Below are 21748 nucleotides of genomic sequence, written 5' to 3' on the forward strand. Positions count from 1 at the left end.
AAATGGCCAAAGAAGAAAGAGGCAGGGTTCTATTTACAATAACACTGAAAACCATACGTTTGTAAAACTACAAACTTAGATGGTTCATTATTTTTTGCTAGTATCACACACATCTTAAACTTTTGATTTTAATTCTTTTACTCTTGTCTGAGGGACAAGATGTTGAACAAAATCAGTTTTCATGAAATCATATCGATATATAAATAAATACAATTTGCAGTTCTTACCTTGTAATGTTTTGTTAGAAGAAAAGGCTTCAGGACGTTCAACCTTGCATCTATACCATGTGAAGTCACTACAACTTAGCTGTCGTGAGAAGACAAATGAGTAACGACCGTCCTGTGGTGAGTTAAGTTTCCAATTTAGAGTTATTCCAGAAACATCATCATAAACGTAAGTATCCTTTCCGATATCCCAGGGTGCTTCAAGCGCCTGATGTCCGTTTTCCAAGACAAGTTTATAAGGTTGCCTATTTGTTATAAAGCTGCAGTTTATTTTCATAGTTGAAGATACAGCCAAGTACTGGGGCAATTCTAGTTCAACTGAAATTCAAATAAAAAGTAAAATTAAAATAAAAGATATACAAAAAATTAAAAGTCCAGTTTTTTTTTTAATACAAATTAGTATAAAACGATTTTAAAATTTGTATCAATTTTTTCTTCTATTATAAATAACTAAAACACAAAAGTGGAGATTTGGTTAGTACTCTCCCACCTTGGTCTTTCCATCCTCCCTAACCCTTCACAACTAGTTGGAGTGGCGCCAGTCGATGTCATCTACATCAGTTTTTTATTATTATTACTATTATTATTATGATAATAATAAGGGTGCTTGTGCAGTGTACGCACATGTATTTTAAATATTATTTCTAAGTTAAATCAATTTTTGGGTTTGTATTACTGTGCACATAGATTCGTAAAAGTTGTCAAAAACAAATATATAACAAATAAATGTTATCAAAGGCAAGATAAGTTACTTTTCTACCTATCTGGAAAGGTTTTTAGGGGTTTGTATTACTATAAACATACATTCGAAAAAGTGGTCAAAAATCAAATATATTCCAAACAAATGTTATCTAAGGCAAGATAAGTTACTCTTCTACCTATCTGGAAAGGTTTGTAGTGGTTTTACTCACTTTAAAACGTGTAATCACTTCGAAAATCATACAATGTTTATCGATATATTTTATTTGTTTTTTTGACAACTTTTTTGAATCTATGTGTATAGTAAAACAAATCTGTCATGTAAATTATTTACAGTTAAAATGTTATAAAAAACAAAAACTTGAAGTTTTAAATATATTTTAAAGAAATAAATTACGCCCGGTGCTAAAATATTTTTTTTACATGGTGGTCACCACTTATCAAGGCCCGGAGGCCACTCGGGATAAGAGTTATTGCATGTACAGTAATCAATAGGATAGTATTGTAGTAATCGTTAGTATTGGAGATCTGATAAAGTGTCTTACTTACGGGGACGGTCCGTCAGGAATTTGTTTATGTTGGACTTAAAGACATCCAACTTGTAGTCAGGTGGGAAACAGGCAAATGGAAGAGAGATCCACGCATGCACTTCTAAGAAAGAAGCTTTATTCATAGAATCTATGTTTTTATTTAGGCACAGATAAAGAGTGGGGAAATTATTGACAGTGGTTTCAGCTAGACAGGTGTTTATCGTGAAAGATTGGCGGGGGGGGGCAGAGATTGGAGTTAAGACGAGCACCTGCCATGGAAATAACGATAAAACAAAGACAGGCTTGTAACGTCTCTTCTGTGGGAGAGAGGTTGCAGGGAAGAGAAAAGGGCATCCCCTACTAAGCCACAAAGTCTATTTTGTACTCTGTCAAGGCAGGATAGGCTGTTTTTAGCAGCTCCTGCCCAGATGTGGTAGCAGTACTCCATCCTTGACTGGTGTTAATTGTGACACCCTGCACTGATGATTCCTGAAAGGATGAAACACTAGTGTCTGTAAATATTTAATAATTATTACAATATATATATATACTTATTCTTCTTCTTCTCATCGTTGTATAAATATATATATATATATATATATATATATATATATATATATATATATATAGAGAGAGAGAGAGAGAGAGAGAGAGAGAGAGAGAGGGAGAGGGAGAGAGAGGGAGAGAAAGAATAAATGACAAAAAGTTATATTCCAAAATTCATGATGTTGACCATCTTCTAATTTATTCCTTTAATTCAGTTGACTTATACAATCCTTGACAGTATTTGTTTTGTAGCGCAAAATCAATCACTTAATTATTATATCAATCAGTGAATCTATTATGCCCTTAACTCATCAGAAGAAATAGCAACAATCAATCCATCAAAAGGAATTGAAGTGTGATTTGGCATAATTAAAATCCGAAAATTGGAAGAGAAGTTGCAAATACCTTTTTATTTTTCCATTATGCCATATTGAATTTTTATCAAACAAAGTCATTAAACCCAACTATTCGTACTAACAATTTTAATTAATTTATGAATCTTCTACCAAACTGTTTTATTTCATAATTAGTAAATTTATTAATTCTAATTTGGGTATACATACTTATAAAAATAATATCAACAAATTATAAACTATTATACATATTTGTATATACGAAACTAAACTAAGCTAAAAAAACAAAAAAAAAACACAAAACAAAAACAAAATAAAACTGATTGATCATTACGGTCGGTTATCATAACTAATCAATTAATTTGAATTGAAACCATACATAATTCAACTGTTAGCTATTATAGTCAAGCTTATTAATCATTACAATTATAATTTTTAAAATCATACAATTCAAAACTATACTTACGTTTTGCTAAGTTTAAATATAATATGAAAACTCCTTTATATCGTAATTATAAACAATTAAATTTACTTAATAAAGTGAGGCAGACTTACCTCCCTTGGACCACATCTAACGAAATATTAACTTATGTTTATTTATTTAACCAACGCATAGACATCCATTTTCAACTAATAAGTAATTTTAATATAGTTTTCATGTCTTTCACTTAATTTTATTAAAAAAATTATAACGATTTATATTATAAATTAATTCACTAATTTTTAAAATATAAAATGTTAGTATTAAAAATAATTTCAATCCATAGTCATAAGTTATTAAGTTATACTTCATATCTTCTAATGTTGAATTGTAAATTAATTAGTTATTTACATTTATTTTAATTTTTATTTATTGATTTATATATTTATTCATATTATTATCAATATCAGCGCCATCATTATTATTTATATTGAAAGTAATATTTTTAATTTTACATTTCACAAACTTTATTCAATTCTACATATATTTTGCCATCCTATATGCTATCAGTATTTAAATTCATTAGACCTATATAACAAAATTTTATTTATTTTGTTTATTTTAATTAGCTAATTATATTTATATAAAATATTTATCTACATATGGAAACTACTTAAAAGTATGCTATTAAGGTAGTTACACATATATATACATATAAATACATACACATACATATATATATATATACATATATATACACATACACACACACACACACACACATATATATATATATATATATATATATATATATATATATATATATATATATATATATATTCCTAATCTATTTTCCGAATCATGTTTTATTTACGTCTATTAGTTACTTATTACATCTAATTAAACCACTTATAAATTACCATTATAGAATTAATACTATTTAATATTATATCCTAATATGATATTTTGAAATGTTGAGATGTTAATTTAATGAGTATATATATTAAAAATATATATATTTTATCTTAATAGATTTACAATAGATATATCTTATTATAATCATAACATTGATTTTTACATTCATTCTAACAATTAAACTTTTTAGCTCATACATTTGGAACCACTTATCAATCAATTAATAATCACTTGTTGCATCAAATACATTTTATTTTTAGATCAATATTTGGAGTCTGATTACTATAAATACGTTTTTAATATTATGATTATTACCATTTAGTTTTTCTAATTCATAAATTACCTTACTTAACATACTCAACTTTACCATCTATAAACATTACCATCAAACTAAGTAATAATACCATTTCTATTCCCTATACTAATTCAATATTTAATTCTTCTCCACTCCTAATTGTATAATATAGATGTACGCTCTTTTTTATTTTATTTTATTTTATTTTTTTATTTTATTTATTTATTTTATTTATTTATTTTATTTATTTATTTATTTTTTATCATACCCCATTAAAATAATATATTATGTGTAATATATTAACATACTTATCTTCATTGTTCATATTAAATATTAATTTGGATATATTTTGCCATCCTATATGCTATCATTATCTAAATTCTTTAGGCCTATATAACAAGGTTATAAAGTTTTATTTATTTTGTTTATTTTCATTAGCTTATTATATTTATATAAATATTTATCTACATATGGAAAATACTTAATAGTATGCTATGTAGGTAGTTAAATATATATATGCATTCATATACATACACACACATACATATATAATTACACATACATATATATACACAAATACATACACATATACACACATTTGTAGTCATCGACATACAGTCCTGTTCCGTTGTATCACAACTCATCAGTGCAGCTAGACTAGCATCTCTCCCAAGCCAAAGATTGAACCTAGAACCGTCGTGTTGACAGTCGGCAGTTCTCCCACTCGACCATGGAATCGACGCCCGTAAATAAGTCATCGGAATGTCTATTTAAATAGAAACCCGCCACCACTTTTATAGTGCTCAAATCGCCTGTTTGTAAACAAACAAACAACGAGCTTCGCATTTTTCAGTCAATATATATATATATATATATATATATATATATATATATATATATATATATATATATATATATATATATATATATATATATATATATTCCTAATCTATTTTCTGAATCATGTCCATTGGTTACTTATTACATCTAATTAAACCACTTATAAATTACTATTATAGAATTTAATACTATTTATATTATATCCTAAAATATTTTGAAATCATACTAAATAGTACAACATAAACATTTCTATCCTTCCCTTTTTATTTACTGTTTAAATTATACTTAAAATCAATTGTTATATTTAATTTAGATTTAATTGTTTACCTAAACTCTATTATTACTTTAAATTTATTATTTTCATTTTTATTCTCAATTTTATTTATTTACATTTTAGTCTCAATAAATCAAAATTAACTTTACTTGCTAAGTACATCAATTCCATTTCAATTTAATAATTTTACTAATCAGGTTTTAATCACGATAATGCATATTTTAATTTATGTAAACAGTTTTTAATTACTTCCTGTCGTTTGTTAAGAAGGGTTTTTTTGTAATATTATTATATGATGCGATTCGAGATTGCAAAGGTTACATCGACCCGACTTGTTTGGTGAGTATTTACTGGCATTACCCAATATCGACCATTTCAATTTGTATTCAATTTTGTTTTTCCTTAATTCTCTTATTCAATTTGCTAATGATGTTGTTTTCTTCTTATTATTGACATGTGGTATTTTGAAGGATGCTATATGATTATTGAATCTTTCTTTAAAGCTACAACTGTGGCCCCAATATATGTTCTAATTCTGTTATTATCTGTAACACCACATTTATATACTACATTAGAAATGAGATATTTACCTTCTAATGGACATTCATCATCATTCCTACAATTGCAAAGTGAATTCACTTCAATGTTTTGATTATTTAATAATCCTCCTATATTTGTCTCTTTGTTTATTTTTGTATTGTTAGAACTTATAATAGGTTTAACTAAATTAGTCAACGTCGAAAAAGATAAATTATATTTTATGTGTGCACTGTAAGGAGGATTAAACCAAACACAATTTCTACGTCTATTTTTCTTTTTAATGGTATTTGTGTTGTTAATTTGGGACTTACTGATATTGTCTATAACATTATTTTTGTTACCATTAATACTTTTCTTACTATTTGTATAATTGGAATTAGCCATTGCCATATTGTATGAAATAACATGCTGATATTTTTTTTTTTTTTTTTTTTTTTACACAGAGATCACCACTTATCAAGGCCCGGAAGCCACTCAGGGATAAGGGTTATTGTAAGTACATCACGTTAGTGAGGAGATTTTATGAAGTGTTTAATTAGGGGGGCGGTTCATTAGGAATTTGTTAACATTAGACTTGAAGACATCCAAGTTGTAGTCCGGAGGGAAGCAGGCAGACGGAACAGAGTTCCACAGGCGTGCAGTTCTAAGAAAGAAGCTTTGCTCATGAAATCCGCGTTTTGATTTAGGCACAGATATAGAGTGGGGGAAATTTTTCACAGTGGATTTAGCTAGACGGGTGTTTTTCGTGAAAGATTGGCGAGGGGGGACCAGGGATTGGAGTTCAGACGAGCACCTGCCATGAAAATAACGATAAAACAAGGATAGGCTCGCAACGTCTCTTCTGTGGAAGAGGGGTTGCAGGGTAGAGAAAAGGGCATCCCCCACTAAACCACGAAGTCTATTTTGTACTCTGTCAAGGCAGGATAGGCTGTTTTTGGCAGCTCCTGCCCAGATATGGCAACAGTATTCCATCCTTGGCCGTACTTGGCTTTTATATAGATAGAGAATTGCATCAGTAGTGAGATATCTTCTGGAGCGGTAGAAGGATCCCACCATCTTTCCTGCGACCTTGGCCACAGACTTGATGTACGTGTTCCATTTCAGATCAGGAGTAAAGGTCAAACCCAGAAGCTTGTCAAAACACGGGGCCTCACCCAGACGAGAGCCATCCATCACAATTGATGCCAGATGGGGATCAGAGCGTTGATGATGTAAGGATAGGAGTTTGGTTTTGGATGCATTAAAGGTAACTAGCCACATCTTCCCCCACTGAACCACGCGCTCGAGATCAGAGGAGAGAGAATCTGAGAGAACTTCGTCATTTACAGCCTTTGATGTGTTGCCGTAGATGGTCGTGTCATCAGCATAGATGTCAACGAATGATTTAAGTATGTGTTTAGGGAGGTCATTGATGTAGATCAGGAAGAGAGTTGGGCCCAGGATTGACCCCTGAGGGACTCCAGCATTTATATTGCAGGCCTCCGATTTTTGTCCATCTACCACTACTCTTATGAGCCTATCAGAGAGAAATGATTTAATGATTGAGAAAACATTTCCAGTTATACCGTAGCTGGAAATCTTGTGAAGTAGACCCTTATGCCATACTTTGTCAAAGGCCTTTGATATGTCGAGAGCAATTGCCCTAGAAAGGAAGCCTTTGTCAAGAGATTCACTAATCCTGTGGGATATAACCGTCAGCACATCTGCGGTAGATCTTGCAGAGCGGAAACCATATTGTGTGTCACTAAGAAGGTTATTCCTGCTGAGGTGGTTTACTATTTCTCTATTTAATATTGATTCAAGTAACTTACTCATAACACAGAGAAGACTTATTGGTCTGTATTGAGAGGGAGATGACTTATCACCTGAATTCTTAAATATAGGGCAAACTGAGGAGGTCTTCCAGGGGGTCGGAAAGCACTTCTCCTTAAGGCAGCGCTTAAATAGTTTCGTAAGTATGGGAGCAAGTTCTGGTTGAAGCTTTTTTAACACTATAATTGGGATGCCATCAGGGCCAGTTGCTTTACTGGAATCTAGGTTTTTTATTAGCTTGGCGACCTCATGCACGGATATTTGTATGTTACCTAGCTTGTTCTGTGTTATAGGAGGAAATATGGGGAGTTGATGGCCTTCGTCGCATAGGGTAGAATTAGCTGCAAAGTTCTTTGCAAATAGTTTGGCCTTGTCTGATGCTGACGAGATAACCTCTGGTCCATTGATAATGGTTGGGATAGAACGCACACTTCTGTTCAAGATCCTATTTGTTATTTGCCAAAACTGGTGGGAACCAAGCCGCTGATCAGCTACCTTGGATTTAACAGACTGGGCATATAGCTCTCTTGCATTTTTTATTACTCTTTTACAGTGGTTGCTGGCAGTCCTGAAAGCAGCTTTAGTCTCAGTGCATCTATTACGTTGGTAGTTATGGAAAAAGTGATTTCTGTGCGCGATAGCAGCAGCACATTCTGGGGAGAACCATGGCTGGCTGTTAGGTTTTTGTTGGAATTTTTTAGATGGTATGAATTGGTCTATGCCTACAATTAACCATTCGGTCAGATCTGATACTATAGAGGACACTTCCTTTTTAAACATGGAGTGCAGAGGTAAATCAGATATGAATGTACGGAAGCTATCCCAGTCAGCCATAGAGTATCGGTATACAGTACGGTGGAGGGGTACGTCTGATGGCTTCTTACATTTTGTTTTTATCTTAACTGATACGACGGAGTGGTCGGAGGATCCTAAAGGAGAATGAACGGTACATGAACATAGCTCAGGGGAAGTTGAAAGAAAAAGGTCTAAGAGGCTTGCATATTGATTGGGTGTATCAGGCACACGGGTGGGTTCGCGAACAATCTGAGTGAGGTCATAAGCAATGGCAAAATCATGACAAAACCTCCCCTCATCATCTGTCTTATTTGAATGGGTTAGCCATTCCACGTTATGGACGTTGAAGTCACCACTTCTTCTGATGCTTTATTTAAATTGTTAATATATTTTATTTCGCCTTTATATCTAGATCTGGCTAGTGCTGCGTTGTAATAATTTTTCTTGTTATTAAAAATATCCTTATTTTGGGATAATTTGGAAATGCTTTTTGATATACTAGGTATAATTGCTTTTTTCATTGATATTGGGTGGTTTGATTTATAATAATCAATATAGTATAAAGTTTGATTAGGTTTACGATAAGGTTCATACGTATTGTTAATTAGATTCAAGGTGACATCTAGGAAATTAACTACTTTATGATTTTTATCTATAGTTATTGTTAAGTCAATATCTTTAAAGAAATTATATATCTTTTGACTAATCCTTTCTAAATTTTTGTCATTTATTCTCTATATTGCTCTGTAATTACATTGAGCTTCTTAAATAAGGATAGATATATATTATAAGAAAAAATATTTTTATAGAAATATATATATATATATATATATATATATATATATACTTACACACGTACATATACATTTCCTTTTCCTCCTTGATGGCCGACGTTCTGGAGCTGCTTGGGATGGTTCGATGTTGAAAGTGTAATATATAATCTCAAGATCACAGTGTAGTATCTGTTCTAATGCTACACTTCACCTTTTTTGTTTTCGGTCACTGAAGGAGAAATCCTTAATGATTGAGACATTTTTATGTTTGTTCCTATCCAGTGTGCCCCTTTTTGAGGAGTTAGATTTCCCAACATTAAAAAGCGACCTTGTGTCTAACTCTACCCTCGTGGGGAGGCAAGTAAATAGGATCATCTCAATGACCTCTTCTTTTTCGCGAGGTGCATAGTTAGGATTATCCAACAGACACTATCTTATTTGGTTAAGGTGTCTTTTATGTATGGATTTAAGACCTTGAATGATATACACCATATATTCCGATTCTTTTGTTTAGTTCCCAGAAAGATGTGCTGTTTTCATAAGTCTTGTGGAAAACTTTTTCTCCTGTATCATAGCGTTTCTTAGGTACAGTAGAGGTCCTTAATTCTGTTTGTTTCGACAACAGTTTTTTCAAATACGGGTCTTACCTTCTGCTTGAACATAATCTCTGCTGGGGATAATGCTGATGGTGTGTTAGGATTAGGCATGATCCTATAGAAAATGTTGTTCTAGAGGTGTGTCGCATGCTTTTTTGATTGTTTGTTTTAAAGTGTTGATGAAGCGTTCAGTCATCCTGTTAGATCAAGAATAGTAATGAAGAGTTGTGACATGATTAATTTGGAATATTTCACAGAACTCCTTGGACTTAAATTGAGTTCCATTGTTACCTACGATGTAGTCGATAAATCCAAACCGGGCAAATAATTCAGGGAGGGAATCAGTAACTACCCTTATAGTGGATCTATTACATCCGAACATTTCTGACCCTTGGATGTAGCTGTCCAGTATAATTAGCTAATACCAATACTTCAGTGGCCCTGCAAAATCTATATGAATTCTAGACCAGAGTTGGTCTGTTTTGAAAGAAACTGCAGGATGCTTTTGATGCTTTTGGCAATCATTGGATCTTCATTTATTTTAGTATTACACACCATGGATTTAATTTTACTATCAGTACGTAAGAAAGCAATTACCGAGTTCTCAAAAGGTTCACTCTGTCTCGGAACCAACCTTGAAAGTTCGTCCGGACATCTGATCTGCTTTAAGAAAGAGTACTCTAACTCGAAACTGTAATTCAGCAGAATAGTACCTCCACCCTATCAGTCTGTTTGCTGTGTAGACAAATTACCATTTCATCGACTCAAAGTTGTCAATAGAGGCTTATGGCCGCTCTGCAATATAAAGAATGGGTCTGTGTAAATATGCTAAGATAATAGCAAGAGCTTTTTCGATCTGTGAATGGTACTTTTATGTCGCCAACATATATCTTGACGCATGTGTAATCGGCTTTTTGTTTTAGTTTCGTCTAGCATTTTATCAAAGTACATTTCGTATGAGCTCGCATCGCTAGCGAGTATGATATCTGGCTTTGGATCTTAAAGCATAGATCTAACAATAGATTCTAAGAGGAATAGATGTGACGTCAGGTTTTTTTGTTTATTTTGACAAATACCGCCTGACATTCAGGTGTCCATTTTCACACGCTGTCCATTTTTATTAAACTCGTTCAATGAGGCCCATAGGTCATGCATATTGGGAATTCCAAAACCTTTGTAATATGTGTAGGAGCCATCATATCCTTTATAGCTGTAGTCCTTTCCGAGTCTGGTTTTCTACCGTTTTTGTTTATGATGTATCCCAAGTATTTTATTTTTTCCATGAAAAAAATCACACTTCCCTTCTTTTTAGCCCCAAATCCTATATTCGAGAGAATACATTGTGAACATTTGTAGAGGAACAAAAAATGAAACGAATTGAATGAAGGAAACAAAGAACTCAAATGCTGGAATAAAATAAACATGTCGTTTATTTTCTGTTGAGAAATGAAAGTCTTGGGTATACACGTGTTCATTCAGCCGTTGACGGCTACGCGCGTGAAAGGAAAGGGGAATGCAATAGAGAAACGCAAAGTGGCAAGCTGGCCTGTAGAAAGAAAGGGTTAAACTCAGTAGAGCGTCACGCACATGTCTGTTTTGATGGACCAAAACGAAGGGGAGATAGAGTGAGAATGTCAATCCAGGTTATGGAGATAGAAAGCTGTTATATCGTAGATTATATGAATAACAAGTCATTACTGGGGTTGTACAGAAAGGGTTTATTTAGGTAAAAAGGTACACACATTTCTAAGCGTCCATTGACAGCTTAGTACTAAATTCTGTCTCCCACGTGAGGAGAGTTTGCTTGTCTTTTTATAGACGTAACAGTCCATTCATTTGAGGGGTGTTGGATCAGTCCATTATATCACCTTCCTCCCAAGCTAAATTCTTCCCTAGAATTTCGCTTCACCATTTTTTTCTTTTTTGACTTTGTCCAAAAAATTCAGTTCTTTTTCTTTTTCTTTCACTTCTCTTTAAAATTCGTGTTTGCGAATTTTTTGATTTTGGAGAGTGACTTTTCAGTTACTGGTGCTTTCTTTTTTGGAGGCTCTATGTGAAAAATGTCATACAGTACTTCCATCGGTACTTCATTGTTTTTAACTATTTCAATATATCGGGGTCTGAGTTGGTTTATATGTTTTTTGTGGGAAAATGTCTGACCTTTTCTAATGTAGACCATTCTTGCAATTCTTTTTGAGATTATGCCTTCTTCCCAAAAACTCTTCCCTGCCCGATAATTGTTGAAAAAAACTTTATCCCCGTCCTTGTATATCTTGTATCGTACATTATCTTTTACACTTTTTTTTTTTACTTTTTTACTCGGAATTAACCGGTCGAACACAGGGCGCACTTTTCTGGCAAACATTATTTCCGCTGGGGATAAATTTGCATTTGTATCTGGATTAGGCGTTATCCTGTACACTGCTAAAAATTTCTGAAGACTTTTTTCTTCAGTGTCGATGTTATCGTTCTTTTTTAACGCTCGTTTAAAAGTATCGACAAATCTTTCAGCTTGTCCGTTAGATTGAGGGCTAAAAGTTGGTGTTGTGATATGCTCTATGGCCAGTGACTCACAGTAGATCTTAAATTCTTGACCTTTGAACATGGTGCCATTATCACTAACAATTGTTTTTGGTACGCCAAAACGCCCAAATACCTCGCCCAACGCCTTTATTGTGTTTGCCGCTGTAGGATGTTTGAATTTAAAAATTTCTGGCCATTTCGACATGCTATCTACTATTACCAGGTAATAATATCCTTTTAGAGGTCCTGCGTAATCTATATGGATCCGCGTCCATGGTATATCTGTTTTAGGCCAAGGTTGCGTCTTAGTGGGCGGCACTTTTGCTGCTAGTTGGCAACCCTTACATAATTTTATCATTTTTTCTATGTCCTGATCCATTCCAGGCCAGTACGTATATGCTCTCATTAGTGCTTTCATTCTGGAGATTCCAGGATGTCCCATGTGGAATTCTTTTAAAATTCTCTTCTGTAATACTTGAGGTATTACCACTCTATCTGCGTACATTAGAGTTTCATCGCACTTTGAAAATGGAAAAACTGTTAATCCTTTCCTCTTCTTTTCTGTTTGTCCCACCTGTTTTTTTTATCTTGTTAATGTATTCATCTGTTCTTGCTGCTTTCTTTATTTTCTCAAGTGTTACCGGAAGTTCCTTAACAGTATTTATTAATATATCTGTTAGTTCATTTTCTTCTTTTAGTGCAGCTATAACAGTTTCTTCAAGTAATTCAGTTTTATTTGGGATCAACCTGGACAAACCATCTGCGTGTGCAATTTTGCTGGATGCTAGGTGTTTCATTTTAAAATTGTAGTTTAACAGAATCATGCTCCATCTTTGTAACCTATTAGCCGTATGAGTAGGAACTCCTTTTTTGGAACCAAAAATCGATAACAAAGGTTTGTGGTCCGTTTCCAAGATAAAAAATCTTCCATGGATGAACCTATGAAATTTCCTCATGGCGTATACAATTGCCAGACCTTCTTTTTCTATCTGACTAATTTTTTTCTGCGGGTAGCAAAACCCTTGAGGCATGAATAATTGGTTTAGTCGATCCATCTTTGAGTCTGTGTAGTAGCACAGCACCTAAACCGTATTCGCTCGCATCTGCTGCTACAATTAATTCTTTTTTCGGATCGTAGTGAGCTAGTGCTAAATCCGATAACAGACATTTTTTAATCTTTAGGAATGCTTCATCACATTCTTTTGTCCAGAGCCATTTTTTATTCTTTTTCAATAATTCGTTTAAAGGTACTCTTAGTTCATGCATATTTGGGATATAAGAATTATAATAATTTGCTAGTCCCAAAAATGACTGTAGCTGCACTATATTTTCTGGTCTAGGCATGTTTTTGATTGCTTCAGTCCTATTAGGATTAGGTTTTCTACCATTTCGATCAATCACTTGTCCCAAATATTCAATTTTGTCCATCCCAAAATTACATTTTTCGAGAGCCACTTTCAATCCATAGTTTGATATTCTCTCGAATACTTTGCCAATGTGGATTTTATTGTGGATTTTTTATTTTCTTCAACATTTTTACTTCTTATGAGGATGTCATCTAGATAAGCCATAGCAAAATCCAAACCTGCTAGCATTGTATCCATAATTTGCTGGAACAAATTTGGGGCTACTTTTAAACCAAAAGGCAAACGTTTTAGTGAAAATAGTCCTTTATGGGTATTTAATGTCAGGTACTTAGCACAATCTTCCTGGACTTTTACTTGCCAATACGCTTCAGACAAATCAATTTTTGTAACAATTTTTCCTCCGCTTAACTTCGAAAAAATTTCCTCTGGGGTAGGAAGCGGATAGTTATGCTCCTTGAGACAATCATTTAGACCTGTCGAAAAGTCCGCGCATACCCTGATTTTATTATTTTTCTTCTTAACGTAAACCGTGGGTGAAGCCCATTCAGAGTAGTCCACTTTTTCTATTACTCCAATATCTTGAAGTCTCTTTAATTCTTTCTCTATAGTTTCTAATGCTGAATATGGAACCTTTCTTTTGGGTTTGAAAACTGGTTTAGCTTCGTCCTTTAGTTCAAATTTCACCCCCGTTTTCGTGCAGCAACCCAAACCTTCAGAGAATACCTCTTAAAAGTCTTTTTTTAATTCGTCAATAAACTTTCCTGGTAGTTTAGAATTTTCTAAGCCCGCCAGACTTACTTTATTGCAAAATGAGCTTATGGGTTTTCCCCATAAATTAAAAAGAATCACTAAGTCTATACCGAACAAATTAGAATTTTTCCCCGGTACGACATATAACTTGGTTTTCACAGCATTCTCCTTTAGAGACACATTGGTAAAAAATTCACCCTTAAATTTTAGTTTATTTCCAGACACACTTCTGGCAATTTTTTTTTTTTTGTATTTTGTAACTTTGGAAACCCAATTTTCTTCCAAATTACTTCGTCAATTATACTTATGTCGCTTCCCGTATCTAGAAGACAGTTCATATTACAGCCATTAATTTTAATTTCAATATATTTTCTTTTATCACACCTAGACTCATTTTTAGAACCAATGGTCTTTATTTCTGCTTTTCGGTATTTTCCTTTCCTGCATACCGTTGATTTATGGCCTTTTTTATTACATTTGTTACATATTTTGTATTTAAAGTAACAATCTTTAGTGAAGTGGTTTTTCCCCCACATGTCTTACAGGATTTTTCGTGTGCACATTTCATCACCCTTTCCATTTTCTTTTCCATATTTTTTTCTTCAAAATTTTTTCCTTCGATGCTTGTATTGTCCTGCTTTAAATTTAATAGTTTCTGACACTCTTCCGTAACTTTTTGTAACTATATTTCTGTGTCTTGGTTCATAATGGATAATATCCTTGAACGAATATCCTTATCTTTAGAGGCTGTTAAACCTTGCACAAAGATTAGACTTTTAAACATATACTCTTTGAGGTCTTTTAAATTAAAGGATTCACAATGAGCATTCACTTTCCCTGCACAAGTAATAAAATCTTCGTCCTCCTGCTTCGTGATATTTAAACATTTATAACGTGTATAGAATAGATTATCTCGTTCACTGAAAATGTTTGGCAATATTTTTATTGTTTCACTAAAAAGAAATCTCTTCAGGTTTCTTTGGCAGGATAAAATTCGTATACTTTGTATTTTCCTGAGATCCAAGTTTTTGAAGAAGGATAATCTTCTCTTCGTCTGTCCAAGACTGACATCTCTTAGCAAAAATATTTTCGTATCTCCGAAAATATGCCGGAAAAGTTAACCCATTTGTCGGCTCGTATACAAATTCGGATAAAGAATTTGCTATTCCTTCAGGAGTGAAACGACAGTCTTTCTGCTGCGTTAAAATACTCTGTAGTATTTCGCTTTGCTTCAATTGTTGTTGCTGAAGTAATTCCATTTGCTTTTGTTGTGCACACAATGCCGATTGCATAGTTCTAGTGAATTCCGCTAATTGCTCCATGTTAAAAAAAAATTTTTTTTTTTACAAAACCACACAATAAACAAAAGATTAACTCAAGCACAATTTCCTTCCGAAGAGAAAAAAAAAATACTTCCAGCCGAATAAAACTTGAAATGGACACTTCTTTTTTTTTTAAATGTTCTTTAAAAAAAAATGTTCGCTTCAAAATGTCAATTTCTCTTTTTTTTTTTTTTAGGACCGTAACAGACTGAAACACTTACTTTTTAAATGTTGGCTCTGTCGAAGTTTTTTTTTTTTTCTTCCTTCTTTGGATTTCTTTTGTTTTCTGCTCGTTAATCTTCTTGTGTGCTTTTTCCTTCGCTTTCTTTTTTTAGTGAGTTTCGTTCGAATTCTTCGTCGCCAGTTGTTATATCGTAGATTATATGAATAACAAGTCATTACTGGGGTTGTACAGAAAGGGTTTATTTAGGTAAAAAGGTACACACATTTCTAAGCGTCCATTGACAGCTTAGTACTAAATTCTGTCTCCCACGTGAGGAGAGTTTGCTTGTCTTTTTATAGACGTAACAGTCCATTCATTTGAGGGGTGTTGGATCAGTCCATTATATCAAAAGCATATAAAGTGTGCGTACTGTTTGTTAGCTCGTGCCCCATACATAGCCGCAGGGGGCGAAATGCGCGTGGGTGCCCCGAAAGGGGGGCGAATGGTCCGACGACCGCTCAGCTCGAGAGCTAAGTCGAAAAGGAAGATGCTGCTTATTGCTCTTTCTTTTATAGGTGTTTCCGGTAGTCTTTTGCGCATGTGTGGATTTCCTTTGAAAGGGGAAGTGACGTCGTCCTTGTGTGCGTTAGCGTGTGTGTATACACGTGAATGTGAGTGTATATACGCGAACGTGAATATATGTACGTGTGTGGACGTGCGCGTGTATGTTTGTGTGCGCGTATGTATATGACAAGTAATATAGCTTGAAATGTGAACTCGTGCTTTTGTGTGAGACTAGAAAAGGCTTCCGCACATTTCTCGATGTTGTTCTCTGGTCTTATTATGATAATATCATCTAGATATTCTATCGTGAAATCAAGGCTGCTCAACATAGTATCCATAATTTCTTGAAAAATGGCAAGCGCTACCTTCACTCAAAAACTAACCTTCCGAATTTGAATAACCCCTTATGGTTGTTAATATAAATCAACTCCGAACTATTTTCCATGACTGAAACTTGAACATATGTGTTACTCAGTATTCCAGAAGATCTTGTTGTTCATCTTACAGTTTATTTCTTTCATCATATTAAAATATTCAATTCCTTATTTCGTAGTGCAAAAACAATCATATAATTATCGTGCCAATTTTGACATATTTTCCGACCTGACTCATAAGAAGAATAAAAACTCATTAACTTTAAAAAAAAAAAAAATATGGGTATGATAACATAAATCTAAAAAAATCTGAAAAGTAGTTTCAATTGTGTTTTATGATATTTACGCCATCTTTGATTTTAATGCAGAGTCATTTACGCTTTAACAACGTATTAATATAATGTGGTCATTTTGTTATAATTAATACTAAAATATCTTATATAATTATTTTTTTAATTTGTCATTTATAAATAGGTATTATTTATTTCCTTGTATATGTACAATATTTATATATGTATATATAATAAAAATTTGCATGTGTCATGACATGCGTTAAGTCAGTAACACATTTCTCACCGAGATTGTGTGACGAAAACCACATTTTCTGAATCTTGAATTCAATATCGAAATGAGCAAACTTGTTGACAGCAAATGAACTATTCAGACAACATGATTGCCAGGCTGAACTTAGAAACAGAGAACACCGAAGGGGGAGACTGGCAGAGGTAACAATTTCAGATATGCGCCCCAGTTATTCCCTTTGGGTTTTTTTTTTTAATTTTCTTCCTTTGAAGATTGTAACGCTGGGTATGGGGCAGCCAAACCAGCTGCCAAAATTGCCCTGCTTTTTATTGAAACCAACCGAGAGCTCTTTTTAGTATCCTCGCTGTTCCCTTAAGTGCAATAGTCTGGATCTCTTTTGCACTTAGTTCATAAGGAATATTAGTTAGGTAGGACGTCAGGTTCTTCTTCATAAACCCTGTGGTACCTATAATAACTGGCACGATCGATATTCCTCTAAGATTCCAGTTTCTTTTCTTTTTTTTTTTACAGTGGAAATGTGATGGTAACTGTCTTTTTGAAGAATAAGGTAATTCCTGAGAGGATGACCTCCTAAACCATACTGAGTCATACATGTTTTTTTTTTAAATATAATTTTATGAATGACATGATTGGAAATACCAGTTTCTAAAGTTGTATATGAAAAGAAAATACAAGAAAAGGTGTAAAACAGGTTTGGGCGTGGATAGACAAAAAACAACAACAACAACAAAAAACTACTAGTCCTCTGGACAACAGTTAATATTTTTTTAACTATACGATGAAAATCTGTTTAATCAAAGAATTTCACCAGTTTTACAATAAGCAAATGAGATTTCACTTTCTTAGGCGATTACGTGTGAACACCGGGGAAAAAAAAACTTTGGTAAAAAACGAAATTTCACCGGGGAAAAAAACTTTGGTAAAAAAATGAAAAAGTCTAAAAAAACAAAAAAAAATTATTTTAAAATTTGGAATGGCGTATCATTACTACATATAAATTAAACATAAAATGATTTCCTATTTCTGGGCTATTCTAGCTTATTAGGACAGTTTTCTCATTTTTTTATCACTAACTGTAAATCCGATTGACCAGGTCATAAAAATTACAGAAAATCATCTAAAAAGTAGACCATTCTTAAAAATAACAAATAAAAACACAGCAGATTTACCTACCATCGCAAACTGCGTCTGAAGAAACTACATTGGTCTGAACATGGAAATTATTTACAGCAACTTTTATATGTGAAATTGATTCCTCACCATAAATTCTAATGTAGTTGTTTTCTTACTAATTAATTAAAAAAAAATGAATTATCATACTAAAATATTTCATTTCTGTCCTGGTCTACTCTTTTCAAAGAATGATTAATTTCTAAGAATCAGAAGCAACATTCTGTGAATACTTTTTAGAGAAAAAAACAAATAAAATGACCACCTTACTGAAAAAAAAAATAATACAATTAAAGAACAAATTTAAAAAAAAAAAATAATTTAAAAATATTTAAATACGATTAAAGAATATATATATGTCAGTAAAAAGATATTTTACTCATTTTACGAACTTAATTAAGTGTGGTCGCTTTTCAGAGTAATTTAGCTGAGGATATTAATATACAATAAAGCAAAGATTGAATCTCTTTTTTTTTTCTTTTTTGTAATTTGAACAGATCAGTGGAAGGAAACTTCTAAGTATCGATAAATATCAATAAACGCACCTATCGGCTTTCCGCCAATCTCTACCTTATATAACATATCTGAGCCTTAATTAGGAGTCTTAATTTCCTATCGTTTTTTAACATATGTGGAAGGTGTCACATTCCCAAAGGGTTGGGGTGGGAGAAAAGTATCTACTACAGCAAGTCTTGTTTAACCTTTGAAAGCGTTCATAGCAAAAACAAAATCTGTCACAACTTGGATCGCACTAAATGCAGCTATGATCTAATCCCAAAGACTCAGCGACCCCTGAAACAATTCTAAAATAATACCAGGTGGCACTAAAATAGTCTCAAAAAGCCATCATTATTAGTTGTTCCTTTTTTTCTGTTCCCCTAATGTCTTTTGAAAGGAAAGCAGAATATTAGTTGAATAAAAAATGAACCTCTCTTTTCTTACCAACTTGGTCTACTCATATTAATTTTATTTCGGACCACTAGACTCATCTTAATTAGTTGTTGTTTTTCATTGGATTGTTTATTCACAACGTTTCGGCCAACTAATTCCTCTGGACTTCGTCAGGTGGTAACCGCGACGGATAGGAACTTCGAATCTCCTAACTGCATTCTCAGCCATCACTGCCATCCGTAGTTGTTGTCGTCTCACCACATTTTGGCAAATGAACCTCTGGCACGCTTTGGGTGGGATTGAAACCGATATCTTCATACAATGTTCATCTGGAACTGTAGAGATTCAACGTCTCTATCAACTTCGCCACGGGCCCCGAAGGGCGATCAAGGTTAGATTCTTTGATCTTATAAATCCACGTTTATTTATTATCTGACAACATATAATATCTGAAAACATATATATATATATATATATATATATATATATATATATATACTAAAAATATATATGTATATATATATATTAACTAATAATATATCTGTATATATACTAAATATATATATATATACAAAAAATGTATATATATATATATTAACTAATAATATATATGTATATATACTAAATATATATATATATGTATACAAAAAAAAAAAATATATATATATATACTAAAAATATATATATATATACTAAAAAAAAAAAATATATATATACTAAATATATATATATATTAAATATATATATATATATATCTACTAATATATATATATATACGAAAAATATATATATACTAAAAGTATATATATATATATATATATATACTAAAAAATATATATATATACTAAAAATATATATATACTAAAAATATATACATATATATATACTAAAAATATATATATATATACTAAAAATATATATATATATCTACTAAATATATATATATATACTAAATATATATATATAAATATATACTAAATATATATATACTAAAAATATGTATATATATACTAAAAATACATATATATATATACTAAATATATATATATATACTAAAAATATATATATATACTAAAAATATATGTATATATACTAAATATATATATATATACTATATATATATATATATATATACTAAATATATATATATATATATATATGCTAAAAAAATATATATATACTAAATATATATATATATACTAAAATATATATATATACTAAAATATATATATATATATATACTAAATATATATATATATTAAAAATACATATATATATATCTAGTAAAATATATATATATACTAAATATATATATATATACTAAATATATATATACATATATATATACTAAAAGTATATATATATATATTTATATACTAAATATATATATATATATACTAAAAAAAAATATATATATATACTAAAAATATATACATATATATACTAAAAATATATATATATATACTAAAAATATATATATAACTACTAAAAATATATATATATATATATATACTAAATATATATATATATACTAAAAATATATATATGTATACTAAAAATATATATATATACTAAAAATACATACATATATATATACTAAATATATATATATATATACTAAAAATATATATATATCTACTAAAAATATATATATATATATACTAAATATATATATATATCTACTAAAAATATATATATATACTAAAAATATATACTAAAAATATATATATATACTAAATATATATATATACTAAATATATATATATATATACTAAATATATATATATATATATACTAAATATATATATATATATATATATATATATATATATATATATATATATATATATATATATATATATATATATATATTAAAAAGTTTGACTCATGTCCAGGTGACTTACATCTAAAATTTCTAGTGCTTAGGCCCAAAATTGGCAGTGGAGTTTGGTAGAGTCTGCAAAGGTCGACTCTTTCAAATTTTCAGACAAACTTTCGCCAAAAAACTGATTAAAAAGCTTGCTGCATGTCTGGATACCCTTTATGCAAAATTTCAAATGTTTAGACTCAAAATTAGCTGAATAATTTGCTAGAGACTGCAAAGGTCAAATCTTTGGAACTTTGACCCCTTGGTAGCCAAATTTGCGGCCAAAAACCGATTAAAAAGCTCGTCCTATGTCTGAATACACTTTATGTAAAATTTCAAATGTTTAGACCAAAAATAGGCTGAGTAATTTGGTAGAGACCGCAGATATAACATTTTTTTTTATTTGACCCCGATTTTGAGCTCTTAACATTTATTGTTTTGGGCTCAAATCAAATTAAAAGGTTGGGCCCATGTCCAAGTAACATCTAAAATTTCAAGTGTTTAGACCCAAAATTAGCGGAGGAGTTTGGTACTTTAAAGTACGTTGTTACCGAAATTTAACTGACAAAAAAAAAAAAAAAAAAAACAGCCGTGAGGACCT

General features: G+C 31.4%; 1 protein-coding gene across 1 annotated transcript in view; it reads right to left on the minus strand.

Moving 5' to 3' along the window:
• LOC145277586 (uncharacterized) overlaps positions 1-21748 on the minus strand; it is a 110833-nt gene that overhangs the window by 88683 nt on the left and 402 nt on the right. The window contains exon 2 of the mRNA XM_080129097.1: positions 228-542. Within this exon, the coding sequence (XP_079985223.1) occupies positions 228-542 (315 nt within the window). The remainder of the gene's footprint in view (positions 1-227; positions 543-21748) is intronic.

This window comes from Euprymna scolopes, chromosome 6 (genome assembly GCF_053919585.1).
Source record: "Euprymna scolopes isolate OS-2025 chromosome 6, ASM5391958v1, whole genome shotgun sequence".
NCBI lineage: Eukaryota > Metazoa > Mollusca > Cephalopoda > Sepiida > Sepiolidae > Euprymna > Euprymna scolopes.